The sequence below is a fragment of the Camelina sativa genome, chromosome 15 (genome assembly GCF_030686135.1).
Source record: "Camelina sativa cultivar CO46 ecotype springtype chromosome 15, ASM3068613v1".
Classification (NCBI taxonomy): domain Eukaryota; kingdom Viridiplantae; phylum Streptophyta; class Magnoliopsida; order Brassicales; family Brassicaceae; genus Camelina; species Camelina sativa.
This window is the reverse complement of record NC_141894.1, coordinates 25,458,116-25,481,776: the sequence shown is the minus strand read 5'-3', so window position 1 is coordinate 25,481,776 and position 23,661 is coordinate 25,458,116. Positions and strand designations below refer to the sequence as shown.

The 23,661-nt window shown below is 39.7% G+C and overlaps 3 protein-coding genes and 1 pseudogene across 4 annotated transcripts; 3 read left to right on the top strand and 1 right to left on the bottom strand.

Moving 5' to 3' along the window:
• The first annotated feature begins 680 nt into the window (after positions 1-680).
• Positions 681-2,811, top strand: LOC147927099 (uncharacterized). The gene is made up of 3 exons (XM_087487301.1): positions 681-987; positions 1,103-1,397; positions 1,497-2,811. The coding sequence occupies exons 1-3, from the start codon at positions 681-683 to the stop codon at positions 2,809-2,811; spliced, it is 1,917 nt and encodes a 638-aa protein (XP_087343427.1).
• A 10,007-nt stretch (positions 2,812-12,818) lies between these two features.
• Positions 12,819-17,144, bottom strand: LOC104747340 (uncharacterized). 2 transcript variants are annotated; one of them, XM_010468964.2, is made up of 10 exons: positions 16,962-17,144; positions 16,628-16,739; positions 16,272-16,352; positions 15,533-15,650; positions 15,337-15,431; positions 14,473-14,544; positions 13,957-14,211; positions 13,749-13,857; positions 13,337-13,523; positions 12,819-13,219 (listed from the first exon to the last, which is right to left on the bottom strand). In XM_010468964.2, the coding sequence occupies exons 2-10, from the start codon at positions 16,649-16,651 to the stop codon at positions 13,132-13,134; spliced, it is 1,029 nt and encodes a 342-aa protein (XP_010467266.1). In that variant the 5' UTR covers positions 16,652-16,739; positions 16,962-17,144; the 3' UTR covers positions 12,819-13,131. The 2 variants fall into 2 exon arrangements, with proteins under 2 accessions (XP_010467266.1, XP_010467267.1); XM_010468965.3 differs by having other exon boundaries at positions 16,628-16,820; positions 16,962-17,113.
• A 592-nt stretch (positions 17,145-17,736) lies between these two features.
• LOC147927098 (B3 domain-containing protein At2g33720 pseudogene) lies at positions 17,737-18,375 on the top strand (annotated as a pseudogene).
• Positions 18,376-21,131: 2,756 nt separating this feature from the next.
• On the top strand, positions 21,132-22,121 carry LOC147927097 (glutathione S-transferase T3-like). Its single transcript, XM_087487299.1, has one exon. The coding sequence runs from the start codon at positions 21,132-21,134 to the stop codon at positions 22,119-22,121; it is 990 nt and encodes a 329-aa protein (XP_087343425.1).
• Positions 22,122-23,661: the final 1,540 nt, after the last annotated feature.

Here is a 23,661-nt window from a genome sequence, read left to right as displayed (position 1 = left end):
ATCCAGTTCGGAAGCAGTTGCAAGGTGACCTCACAGAGGATATATTCATTAACTCAAAGTTTCCGAATCAAGAAATCAAGATAGGGGCAGTTTTAAGAAGCGAGCTCCGAACTAGTTTGATTTATTTTCTCAAGGAAAACATTACTACTTTTGCCTGGTCAGTCGACGAAATGCAGGGGATAATACCCGAGATCATCTCTCACGAGCTTAATGTAGATCTGACATTTAGACCCGTGAAGCAGAAGCGACGGAAGCTCGGCCCCGAGCGGGCTGAAATTGTCCACAAAGAGGTAGAGCGGCTACAGAAGGCTGGACAGATACGCGAGGTCAAATACCCAGAGTGGCTCGCCAATACTTTAGTTGTCAAAAAGAAAAATGGGAAATCACGAGTCTGCGTTGATTTCACCGACCTGAACAAGGCTTGCCCTAAGGATAGCTTTGCTCTTCCAAACATCGATAGGTTAGTCGAATACACTTCCGGACAAGAGCTGATGTCCTTTATGGATGCTTTCTCCGGGTACAATCAGATCCTCATGAACCCCGACGATCAAGAGAAGACCGCATTTATCACAGACCGCATAACCTATAGTTACAAAGTGATGCCATTCGGCTTGAAGAATGCCTGAGCAACCTACCAGCGGCTGGTAAATCGGATGTTTGAGAAACAGCTCGGGAGAACCATGAAAGTTTATATTGACGACATGTTGGTAAAATCGATGGAGTCAAGCTCGCACCTCGCGGATCTGAAAGAGTGTTTCGAGATCCTGAACAAGTTTGGGATGAAGCTCAATCCCACGAAGTGTACATTTGCCGTTCCGTCAGGGGAGTTCCTGGGTTATATCGTAACTGAAAGAGGAATTGAAGCGAACCCGAGGCAGATTAACGCTTTTTTGTCCATGAGTTCCCCGAAAACCTTGCGAGAAGTTCAATGCCTAAACGGACGGATAGCTGCACTTAACCGCTTCATTTCCCGATCAACTGATCAATGTCTCCCATTCTACCAGTTGTTAAAAAAAGGAGGGAGGCAATTCGCATGGGACGAGAACTGCGAAGCAGCGTTCTCCCAGTTGAAAAACCTACTTGTTTGAACCACAAGTTCTAGCAAAGCCTGAGCTCAGTGAACCACTATTCCTCTATGTAGCCGTGTCGGCAAGCGCGGTGAGCGGAGTTTTAGTTTATGAGGAAAGATGGGAGCAGAAGCCAATTTTCTACATCAGTAAGTCTTTCACAGGAGCCGAATCGAGGTACTCGATGATGGAAAAATTGGCTTTAGCAGTACTAATTTCTGCGAGGAAGTTACGTCCGTACTTCCAGTCGCATTTGATTGTTGTCTTAACGATGCAACCACTTTGGATGGTGCTTCACAGTCCGAACCAGTCTGGCAGATTGGCGAAATGGTAAGTGGAGCTTAGTGAGTACGACATCGAGTTCCGAACTCGAACTTGCGCAAAGGCACAGGTCCTTGCAGATTTCTTGATAGAACTTCCACTTGCTAGTTCGGTTGAAAGCAGTGTAGATGTCCCATGGACTCTACACGTGGACGGTGTGTCATCCAAAACAGACGCTGGAATTGGAGTTCGCCTTGTTTCTCCCACCGGCGAAGTAATCGAGCAATCATTCCATCTGGCCTTCAATGCATCCAACAATGAGGCCGAGTACGAGTTTTTCTTAGCCAGACTCAGACTCGCTGTAGGAATTGGAGTTCGGAGACTACAAACTTTCTGCAATTCACAGTTAGTTACCAACCAATTCCTGGGGGAGTACAAAACTAAAGACGGGCGCATGGAAGCATACTTAGCCGCGGCCAAAGAATTAGCAGCAAAATTTGTCGAATTTGAAATCACTAAGATCCTGCAAGGTGAAAACTCAGCTGCAGATGCCCTGGCATCATTATCATCGACTTCGGACCCAACAGCGACAAGAATTATCCTGGTCAAAATTAACGAATACCCGAGCATACGGTTGGAAAGCTCGAACGTCATCACTAGAGCAATAAAAAAGAAGGCGGCCGACGAAGCAGCAGCTCGCGCGACTACTTCCAGTCCCTCACCCATGGATACTCTTCCAGCTGCGGTAGTCACACCTGTTTCTGACGAGCAGGAAACCAGTTCGGATGTCCAACCTCCAGTAATTCCTAGGCCTCCGAGCCCGGACAAAATTGTCCTACCCGATAAACCCCCAAGCAACACGAACACTAACAATTGGGGAGCACGAGATTGGCGGAGTCCGATCTCGGCTTACTTGGAGCAAGGTAAACTCCCTGCTGACAAATGGGCGGCAAGAAAACTTAAAATTGTCAGTGCACGGTATTGCGTCTATAACGGAACACTCTTGCGCCAGAGTACAGCAGGTCCCTATCTGACATGGGTTACTGGTGAGGAGCCCGCGGCATTGATGCGAGCTGTTCACGACGGTCCCAATGGAAACCACTCCGGAAGGCGAACTCTGGCCTTCAAAATCAAAAGACAAGGGTATTTTTGGCCTACTCTGGTCGCCGACTGCGAGAAATATTCCCGAACCTGCGAGAAGTGTCAAAAGCATACTCCATCAATCCATCAGCCAACCGAACTCCTGTCTTCGGTGTCCGCACCTTACCCGTTCATGAGATGGTCTATGGATATCATTGGTCCGTTACATCGGCGACCAGGAGGAGTTCAGTATGTACTTGCTCTTACTGATTACTTTTCTAAGTGGGTTGAGGCAGCGGCTTACGCTAAGGTGACAAGCGAGGAAGTAGAACAGTTCATATTAAAGAGCATAATCTACCGGTACTGTATTCCACACAAAATTGTTACGGACAATGGCCCGTAGTTCATCTCTTCGAAGTTCGAAGGTTTCTATGCGAAATGGAAAATACGGCTTAACAAGTCAACTCCTCGTTACCCGCAATGGAACAGACAAGCCGAGGCAATGAACAAGGTTATATTGGCGAACCTAAAAAAACGGTTGGATTCTCGCAAAGGGCGCTGGCCAGACGAACTCCAAGGAGTACTTTGGGCAATCCGAACCACGCCTCGACGAGCTACAAACAAAACACCTTTTCCTTAGTTTATGGAGTTGACGCCGTAGTCCCAGCCAGCCTCGAACTACCCGGAGTCCGTATGACCTTGAATCCTCTCCGAGCTGCGGAGAACGAAGAAGTTATGCAGGATACACTGGATGTCATTAATGAGCGCCGGGATCAAGCCTTGGTTAGGATGCAGAATTACCAGAATGCCGTAGCTCGCTACTACAATTCGAAAGTCCGAGGTAGGCCGCTTGCAGTTGGGGACTTGGTCTTGAGAAAAGTCTATGAGAACACCGAGGAGCTCAATGCAGGGAAGGTCGTAATTAACTAGGAAGGACCGCACATAATCACTCGCGAAGTGCGCAATGGAGTTTACCAGCTGGAAGATTCGAAGGGGAAACCAGTCCCGAGGTCCTGGAATTCCTTGCATCTCAAACTATTCTATAGTTAATATTCTTGTATCGAACTACGGTTGGCTTGATCCAGATAAGGGTACGTAGGCAGCCCACTTAGGGTCCAGCTATCCATTTTAATAAAATCAAAAGTTCTCAATTTTTTATTAATAATGGTTGACCAGCAAAACAAACAAACAAGCCGAAGTCTAACTTCGCAAATTACTAAAAAGCCAAAGTCTAACTTCGCATATTTCAATTAAAACCGAAGTCTCACTTCGTATTCAGTAAATAAAAGTTTCATTACTTCCTATTTACAAACAAACAAGCCAAAGTCTAACTTCGCAAATTACTAAAAAGCCGAAGTTTAACTTCGCATATTTCAATTAAAACCGAAGTCTCACTTCGTATTCAGCAAGTAAAAATATCTTTACTTCCTATTTTAAAAGAAAGGGCCGAAGTTTAGCTTCGCAAATTTCAGTTAAGGCCAAAGCCTAACTTCGCAACTTTCAAACAAAACCGAAGTCTTACTTCGTAGTCGGTTAAACCGAAGTCTTACTTCGTATCACGGAAGTTGGGGAGATATAAAGATAAAAGAGTTTTTCGATTTCAAGGGAAATATTCGCGTACGGAGTGGTCACCGCGACCAAAAAAAAAAAAAAACTCCGAATTAGGTTCAAAAAGAAAAAAAAAACAACAACTGGGGGGCAGCTCGTGCCAAACAACTCCGAGAAAGTTCTACTGAGTATCAGAAGGGAGGGTAGGATCCGATGCCACTTCGGGAATGACCAGGCTCATCTCTGCGATCTCCACTTCCGATCTGGTATTCGTTTGAAAGGCGTCCATCCCATGGTTCGACAGTCGCTCGAAGTTAGTTCCAGACTCATCAATGGTAATACTCAAGGGGTGCTCGTTGCATAACAGCTCTGGCGTATCTATCAAAAGGTCTGAAAAGGCAGAGGGGTCGAAATCGCGGAGGGTTATCTTGGAGACCTCCTCGTTGGCTTTCTCTTCATCAGCTCGCAAAATTCCAAGCTCAGCTTCGATATCCTGAATCTCCCCCCTTGAGATTTCTTCAATCAGCATCCGGTTAGCCCTAATCTCGGCTGGAACTAACTTCTCCCTTTCCTCAAATTGAACCTTCACCTCCTCGATCAACGGACGGAGAGTCCGCATCATTGTTTGTCTCTCCTCCCTCCGCACCTTCTTGATCTCGCAGCTGTTACCGGCTTCCAGAAGCTGATTGCAGAGTTCGACCTCGTGCAACTTATTCTTTGCCACCTTCTCACTCTCTGTGGCCTCATAGTAAAGGTCACCCGCTCTCTTCAGTTTGTTTCGGAGGTCCTCATTGGCAACCCCGAGATCAAGCACCTCTACCTCTGCTTTCTTCATCCGAGCTCGGATCTGTTCGGCCTTCTCCATGGTTTTGGCATTCTCGGCCTCCAGCCTAGAATATTCTGCCACTTGGGCTTCTAGGTCAGCAACTCTCTCTTTGAGAAGGCTCACCTCGGAGGACGAGGGGGAAGCAAACAGCTGATCCTCGTAGGATGCCACCAAGGTGTTAAACTCGATCATCAGCTGGGAAAGTTGGCTTGTTAAAGACGAAAAAGATAATAATAAAGTAAAAGAGAAACAAAGATGTATATGTCGCTAACCTCGTCAATCTTATCCGCGAAGCAGAAAAAGTTCGCACGGTTGACTTCGGACATGTCGGCGAACGCCGGAATCCGAACTCCAGGCCGTGTGTAGCTCCTCATCAGATCAGCTGGAGAAGCGGGGGGAGCTGCATGGTATGAGCAATGTTATTTTACTCTAAATATTTGGAATAATAAAAACTTGAAGCGAAAACACCTCAGGTCATTCTTACCTCGAGGAGAAGGACGCTGTTCCTTCGAAGGTAGCTTCACGGAGGAACCCCCAGACTCTTTAGTGGGAGGAAACTCCCTAGATCTCTTCTCCGAGGAGGGACCCCCATCTTTCGAACTGGATCTACTTCGCTTGTCTCCCGACGAACTAGTCCGGGCACGGCTCTTCTCGCGGGAAGAGGTGGAAGTCTCATGTTCCTTCCTCTTCTTAGATGAATCAACCCGCTGGGAGCTGACCTCGACGGAGGTTTTTCTTGTTGGTGGAGGGGGAGCCATGACCTCCCGTGGTTCATCGCTAGAATCAGCAATGACAATCTTAGGAGGCTCGGATGGACCGAATGAAGGTCCGAAAGAATCAGCAGGGAGCTCGAAGGGCAAGCTGGGGACACGGAAATCTCGCTCATCTCAGGAACTGAAGAGCCGGAGTTCTTGGCAGGGATGCGAGCTTTGCCTTCAGCAAGAGCTGCAGCCATTTGCCTCTTCGCTTCCTTCTCAGCAGCCCTGCAAGCTCTTTCTTCTCTGTAGTTCATCTCCGAGGTGCTTATAGGGTCGGAGCAAACGAGAGAACGTCCTCTAAGTCTGACTCCGGACTCTCTAATCCTTTCACACGAAAAGGAATCCCAGGCAATCTGACCTTAGCTACAGAACCGCGAGAAGAACTCCGCGAACGTGGGGCAAAGCAGACCGCGCTCGAAGTAATCTGAAATAGAAACAAGAAAAAGGTAAGAAGCGAACTTGAGAGGTGTCCGAAGGTGAGCTTGTTAACTGGAAAATAGAAATAAGACTTTCGCCATTTCTCATCCTTCTCGGGGAAGTCGTCAAAGACCTTCAGTGCAGAGAGCGGACTTACGTAATGAGTGCCCTTGGTGCGACCTGTTTTCACTGTGTAAATTTGAAGGAAGTCGACCAAGGACAGCTTGTAATCGAACTCCTCTCCCAAAGTCTGAAGACAAAGGACGGTCCAAACAGAATTCGGGCACATCTGGGGAAGTGCGAAGCCCAACTCGAACATCATCTTTACAATTAGTTCAGGAAGGGGGAATGACAATCCGCACGCAGAGAAAAAGATTTCAAACGCGCAACAGTAGCCAGGAGGAGGATTCTCTAGGGACTCATGAGCTTCTGGGAATCTGATCTTGATTTCCGGCAGAATCTCGGTGGATCCCAAAATCTCAGCCATGTTCTCCGCAGAGAGAATCGACGGCTGATGGGGAACGTAAACGCCCGGAATAAGAAGTTTTGCGGCTTTACCCGGTGTAGATTTCGGAGGTGACATGCTTTCTGGGTAAAAGTGAAAGGGATTGATCTAGACAAAGGAGAGTTGAAGAAATTTCTAGCGAATAGCAAGGAACATAGGAAACGAGAGAAAAACACGGAAGACAACAAAAAGCAAACTAAAGTTTAAGAGTAGAAGGGAGAAGTCGGATAAGTTTACCTTTAGACACAGAACCAGGAAGTAATGATTGCCTAGGGAAGCGAGAGGTCTCGGTCCGCTTGTCTTCTCTCTTGTAGCGTGTAAGCTACCTAGTGGGCCCCAGAGTTTGTTCGGGAAGGAAAATCCCATCATTACCACGATCAAATCATGAGATATGGGGAATATTCAGTTTCTCGAAATTGGTCGTTTGGAAATCAAAAAGTGCCCCAAGCTAATCAGTTCGGGAGACTTGGGGGGCAACTGTTGTACCCACAATTCGTCAGCTCGGATAACAAGCAAGGGGCCTAGGCCAGACAAGCTAAACGGGCCAAGGGCGTAGTATTGGTCGGCCCATCAGGCCCAAAGAAAAGGCTGGAATGCGGAGAGGTGTCCCACGAATCAGCTCGCAGTTCGGGCTCGGTCAAAGATTTCCGCATTCAATCAGATTGATTAGGGTGCGAGATTAGCGTAAATAATTAATTAGGCATTGATTGTGTATAATAAACTAGTATAAATACGTAAAGGGGGAGTCATTGTATGGGGGTCAAAAACTTTTACACTCAAGTAATAATATACACTTTTATCACTCAGAAACTCTCAGTTTAAGTTCGGAACTTTAACGGTGGTGAGCTCCTCCACTCGAAAAACACTTCGGAAGGAGAGTTCTGGTTTCAGTTCTCACACCGACTGTATACGCCTGTACAGGGAATTGGGGAGTTTGAAACACGACATTGAATAGATTGGCAGGGCTGCTAGGACATATTTTAGTAAGGTTGTCTTCCCAGCTGCTGAGAGATAATGGGTTGACCAACTGCAAGCTTGTTGTCGAATTCTATCCACTATGCTAGTGAATAGATCTTTCTTCTTCCTGTCAAAGAGTTCAGGTAATCCAAGATATTTACCTAAACCACCTTCCTTTGGATGCCCAGTTGGGTTTTGATGCTCTCTTTTGTCTCCATTGGAGTTTTTACAGAGAATGTTATGGCTGACTTATCGGCATTGATCTTCTGTCTTGAGGCTGCTTCGTACTGTTGAAGGATTTGCATCAGCATATGGCAGTTAAGCTCATCGGTCTTGCAGAAGAACATGGTGTCATCAGCAAAAAGTAAGTGGTTGATTCTCAGGCTCTGTTTCCCAACCTTTATACCTGTGAGTTTATTCTCTCTTTGTGCTTTTTGGCAGAGTCCCATCAATATTTCACTGCAGAGAATGAATAGATACGGGGAGAGTGGATCTCCCTGTCGTATTCCTCTCTGAGGGGTCACCAGTCCTTGAGCAGATTCATTCATGAGGTAGGAATATCTTACAGTTGTGACACATTGTAGGATCCAGTTAATCCACGTTGCATGAAAACCCATCCTTTCGAGGACTGCATTGATAAACTGCCATTCGATTCTGTCATATGCTTTACTTATGTCTGTTTTCACATCCATGTAGCATCTTTGTTTTGCAGACGAGGAGTGAAGGTAGTGGAGTACTTCATGCGTAATGAGGTCATTGTCAGAGATCACTCGTTGGGGAACAAAGGCCGATTGATTCTCTGCAACCATTGTATGCAGGATGGGTTGTAATCTTTTGGTGAGGATTTTAGATATGATTTTGTAGTAGACTGTGCATAGGGCTATTGGTCTGTAGTCTGCCATCCTCTTAGGGCTCTTTATCTTTGGTATCAATCTAACATGAGTGTTATTGATGTTGTTCGGCAGGATACCCAAGATAAAGAAACTTTGAATTTCTGAGATGATCTGAGGGCCTACTGTGCTCCAGTTGGATTGAAAGAAACTGGCTGAGAAGCATCTAGGCCTGGTGCTTTGTCCGGGTGGATAGAGAAGCAGGCTGATCTGATTTCCTCAGGCAAATGTATGGTGATTAGATCTGCATTTGTTTCCTCTGAAATTCGATGGTTTATGGCTTCATCAACAGTTGCAGTATTAACGGTTCCAGTAGATTTAAAGAGGTTGCGGTAGTAGTCCGTGATGGTATCTAAGATTTGATCTTCTTCATACCTCGCATGTCCATCATCATCCTCTAAAGCACCATCAGAATAGCCAGCAGCGAATTGCGACGGCACATGAAAAGCTAGAAGAACTCATGGCCGGTCAAGCTCCTATTTAATTCTAATACCGTATTTTTCCGTTATAGTGCTTTTGATTTTTGATTTTTGATTTTGATTGTGATTGTGATTGGGATTGGGATTGTGATTGTGATTGTGATTGTGATTGTGATTTTGATTTTGATTTTGATTTTGATTTTGATTTTGATTTTGATTTTGATTTTGATTTTTATTTTGATTTTGATTTTGATTTTGATTTTGATTTTGATTTTGATTTTGATTTTGATTTTGATTTTGATTTTGATTTTGAGATATTTAGGGTCACAAAGCTAGATATGTAGAATAGATGGAGTAATGTTTGCAATATGCAAGTGTAATTATTCAAAGATTAGTTACTAATATAATGGTTTTGGAAAGTAAATAAACAAACAAAATAGTATATATATTTTTTTTTTCAACCAAACATTAATAATTAAAAAAGAACTCCAAGATTGGTTGCCCAAACCGGAGGAAAAGAGTTTACAAAAGTATATTCAGAAATTAAACATCTTGAAGATCGAGCCAGACAATCCGCCCTACCGTTGACGTCTCGAGGGATCCTGATTAGAGTGAAGGAGGGGTAAGAAGATCGGAGTAATGCAAAATCCTCCAGCAAATTCGAGAAAGCAGGCCAATCGTCCGGCGTCTGCACCATCGCAACTAACTCAGCACAGTCCATCTCAAAAGCCTGACAAACAACTCCAGCCGCCAGTAAAGCATCCATAGCCTAGATCAGTGCTTGTAATTCCGCATGTAAGGGAGTAAACCCTCGTCGTTGACTCCATGCTCCCAAAAGGAGCGTTGAATCTTCTCCACTGCAGCACCACCAACCCAAACCCTGTAAAGGATCTGTACTTTTCCAAGAATCATCAATCTGACAGCGTGGAAAAGAAATCCATGTCCTCCAATAAAGGCGGAGAATCCAGAAAACTGGCCGAGAATGATTTGGCCTCATGCCACAATATTTTATCATTGGCCGCTTGATTCAAGATTTCAGTTGGCTCTACCTCGATACCTTGGAAAACCTTTTTGTTCCTATCTTTCCAAATTAACCAGATAATCCATGGGAGATGAAGCGCTATATCAGAAACCCCGGATTGGGAAGATGCTCGCCAGAATATGAAGTCTAGATTCGCATAGATCGAGTTATATGGAAAGCCTCCCGGATCTAGTGCCACTGGGGACATTTCCCAAATGCATCGCGACCGTGGACACTCAAAGAGCGCATGGTTTATAGTCTCTATTGCAGAATCACACCGCTTACAAAAAGCCTCACACTGAACACCTCGATACGCAAGCCGTTCTAACACGGGGAGGGTACTCGACCCAATCTGCCAGAAAAAATGTTGAATCCTCGAGGGTACATCCAATTTCCACGTCTGCGCCCGCAAGGACACACAGGTCGGCCCATACTCAACATCCTCAATTAGTTCACGGGCCAACCGATGTCCTGATTTGACCGTATACTTCTCTGACTTAGTAAAATGCCATAATAATCTATCCGGTTGAGAAGTTTTACTAACCGGCATACTCTGAATGAGAGTAATATCCACTGGGTCAAAAAACTCCTCAAGAGTAGGCAAATGCCATTCCTTCGTTATTGGATTAATTAAATGATTTAACCATCAAACTGGCAACCACACCCTCCCCCAACCATTCGCTGGTCTTGGACGAATATCTATTAAGCTATATTTATTAAGCTATAAAATCTATATTAATATTTTTGAAGTATATTTTGGTTTACGCCCTTTAAGTTTTGCTTATTTAATTTGTTTTATTTACAACAGTAACCCCTAATGATTTTCCTAAAATAATATTTCGTAGAAAATCAATTAATGGAACTATTTAAATTGACCTAATTTGATATGTTTATTGCCATAAATAAATTGACAACATCTATACATTTCGATTTTTCCAAAAACAACTCTACGCATTAAATTTTTAATCCCATAAAAATCTTCAAAACTATTTGAATAGATCTTTAGAGACTCTATGATCTCTTAAATTTAAATGACACAGCCGAATTTGAGTAACAAATTATTAAAATTGCAGTAATTATCATAACGTTAATAAAGTTCATAAAAACGGAAACCCAAATTTAGAAACTCAATAATCGGGTATTTATAAATTTAGCATCAAGAAATACATTTAATATAGTATATATCACGTTAAGAAACTAAATATTATTTTGCGATAATGTTATCAACTCAAATAGGAAAACACTAAAATCTCTCTTTTATTGCTACAGATCGTAAACTCCTTGCTCATCAAGCATTTTCCATGTATATATATTAACTTCACAAACGAAACACAACACCCACAACCAAAACCACTAATATGACGGTTTTGAAATACAGGTTAAACCACTAATATGACGGTTTGTTGTTATATGGCGGGACATGTTGTAATTAACATGACGGTTTGAATTAACATTAGTATAAATATAAAATATTATTAATTCGGTTTTGAAGCACGGATTAAATATTCATTTAATTATTTGATCAATACCACTAATATTAGAATTTTAGACATATTAAATCAGGGTAATTTAACTAAAATTTTGTAAAACAGTTAAATCACTGGTAAAATTATGACTTAATCCGACAATAGCTTATAAATTACATATTTATGTATTTATTTCCCCTATTATTTTTTTAATAATTGACAATCCAAAAAAAGATATTTTTAACTAAACAAAATAAACTAAATATAAAAAACAAATAAAAATTAGAATGTTATTAAATTTTTAAAAATTGTCCCATGGTTTACCGCGGATTAAATTCTAGCATCACGAGTTAAAATCTAGTAATAAATTATAGTCAAAGTTATGAATGACTTTTGTTAAATGCGGAAAATAAAACTTATTATAAATGCAGATAGAAAATATATGTAAATTTTTGTTTTATTTGGTTAAGAGCATATGACATACGAAATTTAAATATGAATAGCGACAACAACATAAATCAGTAACATTAGTTCGTGTGTAATGCCGTTAATTAAACATTTTAAATTTCTAAATGGGTGAACCGATGGTTTTGATGCACTTATGGTTAACAAATTTGTAACCATAAGGTCCATAACTATTATTAGAAACGGAAGCGGATCAGTTTAGCGTGAATGGATACTCTGAAAATCAGCAATAGTGTCTTAAAATTCTTTTTTTCCTCCGGAGGGAAAAGTCCTTCCCTTTTGGGCCGGTTGTGGGAGAACAATTAACGTCAAGTTACTTTACCCTTTTTCCGTTTCATAATAGATTAGTTAACCTAAAGAAAAAATAAGCCTTACTCACAGGTATTTGAGCAATTTTTCAATTAATAATATCAGAACGTTTCCGCGGTCGAATCCATTTTGCATTGCTTGTGAAGTATAAGTATGTATTCGAGTATGTCCTATAGATTTAGATTCAACTACTTATCCTTATTAATAAACTAATAGCAAGGAAGAAACAAAATTTTTTTTGTGGTTAAAAATTATGATTTTAATAATCTTTTAAAGTTATGGTCCGATAAATAAATTTTACAAATTAGTACTCGCAATTTTATAAATAGTTTTTGCAGGACACAATAGTCTTTATGAAAAGTGAAGCTAGTGTTCTCGATAATTTCTGCTTCAGTAATAATCTTACCCCAATAAGAACATAGATACCATAATAATCTTACCCCAATAAGAACATAGATAATTGTAAGTGGTAACAATGTTTTAGGATTACAAGAGACGAGAGAATATGGTAGAGAGAGAGGATGTGTGAGAAAGAAGGAGAATGTGAAAATGAGAACCTTTGCAAAATGAAACTAAAACTCCTTCATAATATAAGATTACAAGAGTGCAATAATGCAGTTATTTTTTTTTTTAGAAACTTACAGTTATTTTTGGTCTCTGAGCAAAATAATTAATAATTTTCCCTAATAAATTCCTTCCATTTCAATAGACAGACACATGAGCAAAAACGTAATTTCCTTCTTAATCAATATATAAAAGATTCAGATCGATATCTAAACATTTAGAACCATCTATTTTACCCCGAAATAACGAGAGAAACTACTCAACAGGCCATGAAATGTTGAACATTGAAGCGTCCATAAAATGTGTTTTCGTCTACCAAAAAACAATAGCTACAACTAAAACATGTCGATCTGAAACAGATACTTTTGACCAGCAACAAACCAAGGATACTGACACAAGGAACATGATTTGTAACGTTCTAACAAATAAACCGCAGGCCACAATTCTCAGAATCATGAAAAAACATTTTCTAGTCGTCCAAAAGGATCTACACCAGGGGCAAATTGATTTGGTTAAGCCAGCAATGTATATGATATATGTTGAGCCAGCCTTATTCCCCTGTCTGATAGGATTTTACCTCATCGCTGCTCCTCATCGGGTATTTCTTGACCAATTGCCTGTAGCGCAAGTCTGTAGTATAAAATCCCCATTGTTGCCATACAGGCTCTGCACATTGGTCACACAGATTTAGGCCACAACTGATAATACTAACTTATTTTGCACCAGATATTTGACATATAACGAGCAGGTGAAGAAAGAGTTACACCGTAAACAAGGTCTTACATGAGAGCTATGAGAATTAGTATTTTCCTTATATCCATTCTTGATGATCGTTGATGCCTTACACGACCTTCAGAACCATCATCTGCTTTCGTTGCATCCTTACGAGGTGGTGCTGTCACGGGCAGAGTTGGTAATGCAGTAGACCAGAAAGGTAGTAAAGCCCGTAGAAACTTGTGACGAAGAGGACCTTACATGGATAAAGAAAATGAAAATCAGTCAAAGTCATCGTCACTGATTCGTAATGAAAATGGAGTTCGTCTACTGGAAGGCAGACACTTGCAGCTTGAAGTAAATACTATGCATCTCAGAAACAAAAACCAGATGCATATCCTCAGCCTAAGTCTTCTACTAACGCAAAACCAAAACATCATTTCAGACAAGAGCGGTAAAAAAGATACGGTCTTTCTCCCACCTCTTCTTGAGTACTTTTTACGATCTCCGTCTTCATCGTCCGCATAATATAGAGTCTCGGAGTTCTGCCTGTCCACAGCGGGTACTCCTTTCCGTGCAGCAGCAGCAAGCTATATACAATATCAACAAATACATAAATTTGTGACAATTGATAAGAGGGGAAACAGATATTGCTACTAGTTTTTGCGAAAAAACAAAGAGAATCTTACTCCAGGGCTTGAGCTTTTCATGTAATTCCCAGCTGAAGCAGGAACATCTATCTCAACTATCTCTGAAACCGCAGGTTTGGAATATTCTCCATTTCCGGCTACTGAATAACTATCAGGCAGCTTTTTTCCTTCTTGTGCATGAGAAGATGATGATAAATTAATTAATGCATCTGAAGCAAATGCAGGGGGTGGGCTACGAGATTCAGTGGATCGAGAAACCGGATGGTTCCCAAGTAAATTCTTCTCAAGACCAGTCTGCCATATAGAAAGCGGAGAATTATATCAAACTAAACCAGTAATCATTTCACGACATGTTATAGTGTTCACTAGTCAACACAAAACTATGTGACAATACGATACTCTGCCATATTACTGGGGGATAATATATGCTCACATTGAGAGATGTCTGAAGTGAGGGTAACACTCAAAAAGGTAATACTTTGGAGATCTTAACTTCTTTCAAGATGAAAAGTTGGATAATCAACAATAACAATTGAGCTAAAAGATAAAACTGACCTGCGTAATCACTTCCCTTAAGAGTGCATGAAGCCGAGATCCTGCATCTTTTACCATCTTGGGAGGCCATATCTGCAATTGAAACCATATGAGAACTATAATATGGCACTCTCCCAAGAACGAAACAACACGTCGACGTAAGATAAAACCATATGAGAACTATAATATGGCACTCTCCCATACAAATTGTTTTTAAAGTAAAAAAAAAAAAGGACAGACAGGAATGTCATACAATCGGGATGGCTATTACTCTATTAGCTCAAACCTTGGTGGACCAAATTAATCAAGATAACTACCTCCAGTATATCACATCATAGAGTAAAGTATTACATACCAGAACACAGGAAGCAGCTAAAAGTCATCCGATATTTGATAGAAAAGAGTCAAGAGAACATGAATTATCTATCATTAATTACTCTAATTTTAATTACTTTTCGAAGATTTGTGTGTCTAGGCGTAATATTGATTGATTGGCACTCATCTGCTACATTACAAACAAAGGTTGCTACTGACTTGAAGAAGTTAACTAAAACAGAAAATCATGGACTACCAATCCCCTAATAATAAAAAAAATACAACATTTAGTATACAACGTTAGGTCCAAAACAAGTCACCCAAGTATCCACAAAAAACGAACACATTGATAGAAAGCCAGAACAGCACTTATCAAGTGCTCATTATTGCTAAAAAGAATCACTGGAGATCACTCTAACTCAAATATTTCTCTAAATCCAGGTATCAATATGAGACACCAACCAATAGCTCCCGTGAGGAGTTATACTCAAGAAAAACAATGCAATAAAAAAACAGGAAGAGCACAAAAGAACCTTTTCTACTACATTCATATGTATCAATTGGACTTACAGGCGTGTTACATGATGGGCACACATAACCAGCAGGTGCAGTATGAGGAGGAAAACTCTTGATATGCGAAACCAAGCAATTTGTATGTAAAGCATCTGATACAAATAGAAGATAGAGATAATTCCAATTATTTAGTTGCAGAAGACACTCAGAAATAAAAATCGAATCCAACAGTGGTAAAATTCAGATAACATACGCAAGCAACCCAACCGAGTGACTTGATGACCTGCCCCCTCATCAAATGTTGCTTGGCATTGACAACACTTTGGCTGATCATACTCTCCATCTATCACCCATTCTGAATAAGTCCGGACCTATCGATTACAACATGATAAAAACATCTTTCAGTCTCGTTTCTCCATGTCAAACATAAAGCAGCATAAAGAAAACAAAAAAAAAATCTGAACACTGCTCAACCAAAGAGAGAGGAAAATGGCTGTAGAGAGATTATAAAATAGAGCAGATGACTGCTTGTGCACACAGATCAGGAAAAACAAGCTAGATATGCCCGAGAAATAGATCTTGCTGCCACTAACGTTAATCTTGCGTAGGTCATGACGGACAAGTGTGAAATTAATATCAATAAAATGTCTATACAGCTCCAAAGACAGATCAGAGACGGAGTTTCTACTCTTGAAAGTATGGAGTTCTTTAAAATGACAATCATATCACTAGATAACCAATTTGGCACCATATATCCAGATTATCCATTCAAATTCACGAAAAAACAGTCAACAACTAAACCAGACCAAACCAAACGCTTCTGTTCCCAAAAGCAGCAATTATTTCCAATAGTAGAAGATCTTCCACATAGTTTTTTTCTTCTTCTATTTCTACGAGGATACCACATTCCAAACAACAAGAGACTAACTCTCCTAGAAAACTATCAGCTCGCCATGTAACACCAAATAGTATATGATTTTGATAAATCATACCACACAAGTTTGATGCTCCGGGAAGCAAATACATTCTCCGCAAACAGGGACCTTGTGAACAAAGCAATACAGCTTCGTAGCCTGAAAACAAAACAACACAAAGAGAAACGGAAACATTAACGAGCTTTACAAGAGAATCCAAACAGAAACAACCAATTTCTTTCCACCAAAGAAAACACAAATCCAGATCAAACCAAATGCGACAATGTTGGGGAAAATCACATGCAAACATAAAATTCGAAAAACTCAGATGCAAGATCAGAAATCGCTAACAGTCATCATTCGACAAGAAACGCATCCCACAGATCATCAATTGATAAGCTATCCAGTCTAAGAAATCAGTAGATGAAAAATACCTTTCTGCATTTGCAGACCACCATTGCGAAGGGACAATGATCCCCGGCTGAGAGAGAGAGCTCAGAGGATTAGATCGCACTCCCGCAATCGAAACAAGCTTAAGGTCCTCGGCTGTTGATTAAGGATCACACAGAATAAGAAGACGGAGAGAAATTAGAGATCGGAGAAAAGCTGAGCTCGTCGGAAGATATTCTGGGATTCAATAATCAGATCAGGGGACTAAGAAGAAGAAGAAACTGAGAGGATCCGAAATTGGAGCTCTCTGGAAGGAACAATTGAATCCCAAAATTCGAAACCTAGATTGAAGAAAACGAAAGAGAGAAGAGAACCTACCAAAGCAGAAGCGATTCAGAGAGATTTTTTTTCCGTTTTTGCTCTCTTTGATGTTTCCTCAAGGGAGCACTCGTCTTTTTCTTATGCCCTATGAATATTGATATTTTACCATTCACTCTCTTTTTGTTTTTTACACACAACAAAAAAACAAGGAAAAAAACCAATCTCACTGTTACTATAATTAATGGTATAATATATTTCTCTAAAAGTAAAAAAAAAAAAAAGTGCAAAAATAAAAATAAAACACTCGAAAAGTCGAAATCACCAATTTTTGCAATTTTACCTTTTATATCTTAAAAAATGCAAACTAATCCTACAAAATTCAAAATAATACAAAACATAAATTTTATACGTATGTTTTAAATGTTTTCATGGCAACCTTCAATTTGATATTATTTTTTAAACATTTTCTAAATTTTTTTTTTATTCAGTATGACTGATTTTAATTTTAGAGATGACAGGTAGAGTTCTGCAATTTTTTTTTTTTTTTTTTTTACACTCAAAATTCCGACGCAGAAATTGAAAATTAATGAATAAATTAAAATGTACGTTTTACATAAATCTGCAAAACTAAAATATAAATCTTTCCTTTTCCTATAACACATAAATATCCTTTTTTGAAACAGGAAAATACCTGAAAAAAAAAAAGGGAAAAAGTTAAGGCAAAGGTGGGTTTAACATACATTATATACATCTACGTTACAGTCTCAAATTGAGTCGAACGAGAATGATGCAAAATCAGGAAAAAACACCACAAGACCTTCAATCATCGGCAATGAAGATGGTTCTTCCCTCTGCTGCTTCGAATACTCAATACTTGGTCTACGGTAATTCATCGGAAAATCCTACGGTCTCCACGATTCTGTGTTTGTCGTCTTGTGAAAACTCCAAGAAGAGGAACCCTGATGATTCAGCCATGGTTTCTTGCACACCAAGCGAAAACAGATTAACTAAAGAAGAAAGAAAGATTAAGCAATTGAGGAACGTCACAATCACGAATGAAGAAAGGGCAAAGGACGACTGGTGCGATGTTTCAACAGAACTGACACTCTTCAAAGATCCATGGATCATCAAGAAGGTATTAACCACTAGCGATCTTGGCCAGCTTAGCCGTCTTCTTCTTCACACTGTCCCCATTGAGGACCACATCATCAAATATCTCAACAATGATGACAAGATTAACGTGCAGGAAGGGTTAGGAATCACGGTCGATGTGTATGACCACGACACTGACTCTACGTACGAGCTGCTTCTAAAGAGATGGACCACGTTGCATAGTTATGTTTTAAACGGTGGATGGCGTATGTACTTTGTCCGTAGGAGAGGTTTGAGAAAAGGAGACGAAATTGGACTATTTTGGGATCGTTTTGCTTCGAGGCTCCACTTTCGTGTGCTTTCTCGTGCAGCTACATAAGTTTTTGTAGATCAGAAGAAGAACCCTAACTAGTGGAGCAAAGAGCGGAGGGAGGCAGAGAGAGACGTCGAGAGAGATTCTTCTTCTTTTTAGGCTTCTCAAGTTTAGTACTTGCATTCGCATAATTTTCTCAACATGGATTAATTTTAATACAACTTCTAATATTATTTTGGAACTTAATTTTCTCCGAGGTAATGTAAAGGAAATTATTCAATAGTGTTTAGCACTAGCCCAAGACCGTAATTGCATCTCCATTGGTTAAGAGTCCATGAGTTCTTCTTAACCATATTTATAATTTAAATATTGCAAAATCAAAAGTTAAGATACCCTTATGAGTAATTATTTTTTACTTACTCCAATGGTAGGGTTCTTAAAGTTTAAATATTTGAAAATTATGTGTTTTGGTTTATAAAACATGAGAGCATTAACAAGTGTGAAGTAGTTTCTTAATCCTTTTACGAATTGTAAATCTTTCACAAAACATTAAATTAAAGACATCAATAAACAGTGAGATTGCAAAGAGGAGTAATTGATATGATAAATAGAAGGCTCGATCCACGACATAGCAGCAATTTATATGATCTCATCAGAGCATTTGTATTTGTCAAAAAATAACAATCATCTTCGACAACATTAGATCAAGAGGAGACCCATTCTTTTGTGATAAGGTTTGTAAACTATGCATTTACTTAATCCTTATTATCAACTGTTACAAATGGACAAAGAACATATCAAAAACTGCAGAACATGTGAAGGAACGAGAAAAACAAGAACAAGAAGGAACAAATAAACTATCAATGTCTTGACACTGTTTTGCACCATATCCAAAATTCATGCAAGATGTTAAGTGTTAATAGGAAGACAAGGGACAATGATCGTATATCAAAATCCTCTTAATAATTACAAGTCTCCTCTTAGCCACTCACAAACCTTTTTGCTGCTCACTATTAGAGCGTCTCCACTCATGGGTACTACTCTCATGGGTACTCATGTTTTTGGGCCCCAAAACAATATTAAAAAAACCAATTCTGGGTCACGAAGGTGAGGATCGTTGTTGTGGGAAGCAATTTTAGCAACAGGTTAAGAATGCTACGTGGCATCCTGTGGTAGGTTGGAGCGAAAATATAAAATGTTTTTTTTTTCTTTCCCATTTCTTCTCTCTTTCTCCCGACTGTCTCTCTCTCTTCTATTTCGTAGAAGTCAGGCGATTGAAGAGGCGATTCATCCCGAATCGGAAAACTCAATGGCTTCAGGTCGAATCCTTTGATTTTTCCGACTTAAACTGGAGGATAGTTGGTCACCCAGAGGCGATGGCTTCCAGATCGGCTCAATCGTAAGAGTTGACGGTTCGGTTCTCACGGCAACCGACGGCGGTGGTTCCTTTTAATGGGATAACAACGGCGGAGGATTCTTCTGGTGGCCTACAAGGAACAGTGAGGTCCATTGGCTACCGAATCGGAGATAGAAGGTTCGTCTTCTCCTTTCCGATTTATTGCATGTATTTGAAATTAATCTTTGGTTGTCTATAATAGTTAGGGTTTCAGATTAATTGATTGATTGTTAGATTGGTAAATGTTTTATTTCGATTTGACTTATTAGTCGTAGATTATGAGATTAGTTGGATGTTCAATCGGTTTTGAGAATTTTTTTGGAGGGTGATCGGGTTTATGTTTTAATCGAGTTATTGTCTGATAGTTTTTTCAAGAATTAATACATTTTTATGTTCTTGTTATCTTATGTTTGTCTGTTTTGTTATAGATTGTTGATTGAATCCTTGTTTTGTTCTCAATATTAGGAGTACAATGTTTTAGTTTATGTCTTGTATAAGTAATTGTGTGATCAATGTTGATCCGGTTGTCATGTTTTGTGCGTGGTGCTTCATAAACTGTGTGTAGCTGTTAAATGGTGAAGATTGGTTAAGGTGAAGTGGACACACGGTTGGATTCTCTTACTTGTAAAGGTATGATACTCTAGCTTTTATTTTGTTGTTGTTTGGTTTTGTTTGAGTTTGTGTTTGTGATGGATGTGTAGCTTTTTTATATTCTTTAAGTGTTATGTTTGTCTATGTGTTATAGATTGTAAGAATGATTGAAGTGTTATGTTTGTCTTTCTCTTGATGTGTTATGTTTGTATTTGATGATGAGAATGTTTGAGGTTCGGTAAAAATAATTATACATCAAATCGTGTGTTTTTGTATTTGATAAGTGATGAACCATGTGTGTTTAAAAATTTGCTCAAGGGTTTAAAATTTTCCAAAACCGTGTGTGTCTTAAATTTACTCAAGTGTTGTTATGCTGTTGATCAAGTGGTTGAGTTTGATTTTCGGTTTTATATTTTCTCCATGTGCTGTTGTCTTATTTGATCAATTGTTTAAGTTTGAGTTTGTGTGTAAAATTATCCAAAACCTATATGATTGAGTTTGAATTTAGTATTGACTTTAAAGATCAGCTTTCTGAAAACTTTTACCCAAGAAGATTTACTGAAAAGTGTTTCAATCGGTCTATTCATAGAGATATACTGAAAAGTATATCTCTTTAGTACTAAAACACTCATTAGTCTTTACCTAAATAAACCTTTATTTCTCTTTGTCTAACCTTTAGTATTAAAGCTCACATAAACCTTGATGTCAATATAAACGACCATTGTTAACACTAACCCAAACTCTTAACGTTTATCTCTCCAAACCCTTTCGTTTTCACAAATCTAAACTCTCAGCTTTCACAAACCTAAACTCTCAGCTTACACTAACACAAGCAATGGATCCTAGAAACCCTTATCGTTTTTGGGATCAAAATTTTGTTGGTCTTTTGAATTCTCAAAAACCCAACTGTTCAGATAATCCTATTCCTCCTATTTCCACCCAATCCTCTCAGCCTATTGAGTTTAGTAATCCATTCTCTTCTCAGCCTTCAAACTTTAGCCCTGGATTCTCTTATCAGCCTCTTAACATAACCCCGACATCTGAATTTGAAGATTGTATCGAGGTTACAGCAGATGAGATCAGAGGAATTAGGAAGCGGTGGAGTGCAGAGGAGGATGTTCATCTCATAAGCGCTTGGTTAAACACAAGCAAAGATCCAGTGGTGAGCAACGAGCAGCAGAAACAAAGTTTCTGGAAGAGGGTTGCAGACTATTACAAAGCTCATGATGGAGGAACCGATTCAAACGCAAGAGGGCCTTCACAATGTAAGGCAAGGTGGAGTAAGATAAACCACCAAGTCAACAAGTTTGTTGGGTGTTACTCACAAGCGAGTACAAGAAGGAAGAGTGGAGAATCAGAAGATGATATTGTGAGCATGGCGTATGATTTTTACAAGAATGACATGAACAAGCCGTTTATGCTTGGACATTGTTGGAGAGAACTGAAGAATGATCAGAAATGGATCACAGAACAACATGAAGAATGTAGCAATAAGCGGACTAAGCTTGCTTCTAAAGGAGATTTCTCAGCTCCTTCGAGCAATGGTGGAGACGAGATGAGGCCTCCGGGGGTTAAAGCTGCCAAGAAAAAAGGAAAGAAACCTGCAGTTAGTATTGATGTGGATGATGGTTCTGTCAGTAAGTTGGATAATATAGTAGCAATGAAGGATCAAGAACAGGCGGCTAAAGAGAGGCACGGCAAAATGAGATTGCTAGACAGCCTGCTTAACAAGAATGAACTAACACCTGCTGAAGTCCTACTTAGAGACAAACTTGTTGATCAAATGTTGACAAACATTTATGTTTCAGAACTAACACCCGTTTAAGTCTTGGTTGGCAGGTTTTGTTTTAACTATTGTTTAACAATTGTTTAACTATTGTTTAACTTGTGTTCTTCTTTTGTTTTAGGTTTTGGGATGACATATGAAGCTGTCTTGTTGCCATCTAAAGTGAATCATGTTGGTAGTCAAGCGAATGGAAGCTGTCTTTTTTTTTTTGTATTGATGTGTTCTGTTTGGAACCCGTGAATGTGTTGGTTGTTTTTTAGTGCCATTCACGGGTGTCTCTTTTGTTTAAGTGTGGTCGGCTTTTGTTTGTTGAACAGACTGTTTGCAACCCGTGAATGTGTTTTGGGTTGTTGTATTTATGTTTGTAACCCGTGGATGGGTATTGATTGTGTTTGTAAGGTCTATATATTAAAGGTTCATGTTCAATTTCATTTGCGACTTCATCCGCTTCGTTCTCATTTCTTCTTTTCATTTCTTCCTCCTTAAAACAAAACAAACATTTATCTTATTATCCGCTTCTGATCATTTATCTTATCATTTCTTCTTCTAATTTCTTGTTCTCATTTCTTCTTCTCATTTCTTGTTCTCATTTCTTCTTGTTAAATACTCAAAACCATAAACCTTAAAAAAAAAAACCCAACTTCCAATAAGCCTCACAACTAAACCAATTTGACTAATAATGTCTAATTGGAGTTCTGATCATGAAGTTGATGAAATGGTAGAAGAGGAAGTTGATAGTATAGTGGAAGGGATTCAGTACAACTACACTCAAGAGGAAGAACCACCAGCTCCAATATTCCGAAGAGTGCACATAAATAGAAACCGCGAAGAAGGCCACAGTCGACTATGGAATGATTATTTTGGTGAGAATCCGACTTACACTCCTGCTATGTTCCGCCGTCACTTTAGAATGAACAAACCATTGTTCGAACGCATAGTCAGTACTATTAAAAATGGAGTCCCGTACTTCAGACAAAGACGAGATGCTACTGGAAGGCTCGGTCTTTCTGCACTTTAAAAATGTTCTGCAGCTATCCGTATGATGGCATACGGATGTTCGACAGATGCGATGGATGAATATTTATGACTAGCTGAAACAATCGCACACAAATGCCTTGAAAATTTTGTAGACGAAGTCATCAATCTATTTGGAGACGTCTATCTCAGACGACCTACAGTGGAAGACCTCCAAAGATTACTGAATATTGGAGAACATTGCTGTTTCCCCGGAATGGTGGGTAGCATGAATTGTATGCATTGGGAGTGGAAGAATTGTCTAACTGCATGGAAAGGACAATATTCACGTGGATTTGGAAAACCGACAATCGTACTAGAGGCAGTGGCATCCCAAGATTTATGGATTTGGCACGCATTTTTCGGACCACCGGGTACGTTAAATGATATCAATGTTTTTGACCGCTCACCGGTGTTTGATGATATCTTAGAGGGCCGAGCTCCAAGAGTTTCATACGTAGTCAATGGATAACAATACTGATGTTCATATATTTTACCATGTTTTCCCTTAGTTTATTCACATCTTTTGCATCTTTTGCTATCCATTTTTACCATTATTGCATAG

Coding starts and splice junctions, on each gene's coding strand:
- LOC104747340 (XM_010468964.2), bottom strand. CDS start 16,651: ATGGTGGTCTGCAAATGCAGAAAG. Junction 14,545..15,336: donor GCCCATCATGTAACACGCCT/GTAAGTCCAATT, acceptor TTTCAATTGCAG/ATATGGCCTCCCAAGATGGT. Junction 13,220..13,336: donor CTAATTCTCATAGCTCTCAT/GTAAGACCTTGT, acceptor ACCAATGTGCAG/AGCCTGTATGGCAACAATGG.
- LOC147927099 (XM_087487301.1), top strand. CDS start 681: ATGAAAGTTTATATTGACGACATGTTGGTAAAATCGATGGAGTCAAGC. Junction 988..1,102: donor TTCCCGATCAACTGATCAAT/GTCTCCCATTCT, acceptor CACAAGTTCTAG/CAAAGCCTGAGCTCAGTGAA. Junction 1,398..1,496: donor TCTGGCAGATTGGCGAAATG/GTAAGTGGAGCT, acceptor TCCACTTGCTAG/TTCGGTTGAAAGCAGTGTAG.
- LOC147927097 (XM_087487299.1), top strand. CDS start 21,132: ATGGATCCTAGAAACCCTTATCGTTTTTGGGATCAAAATTTTGTTGGT.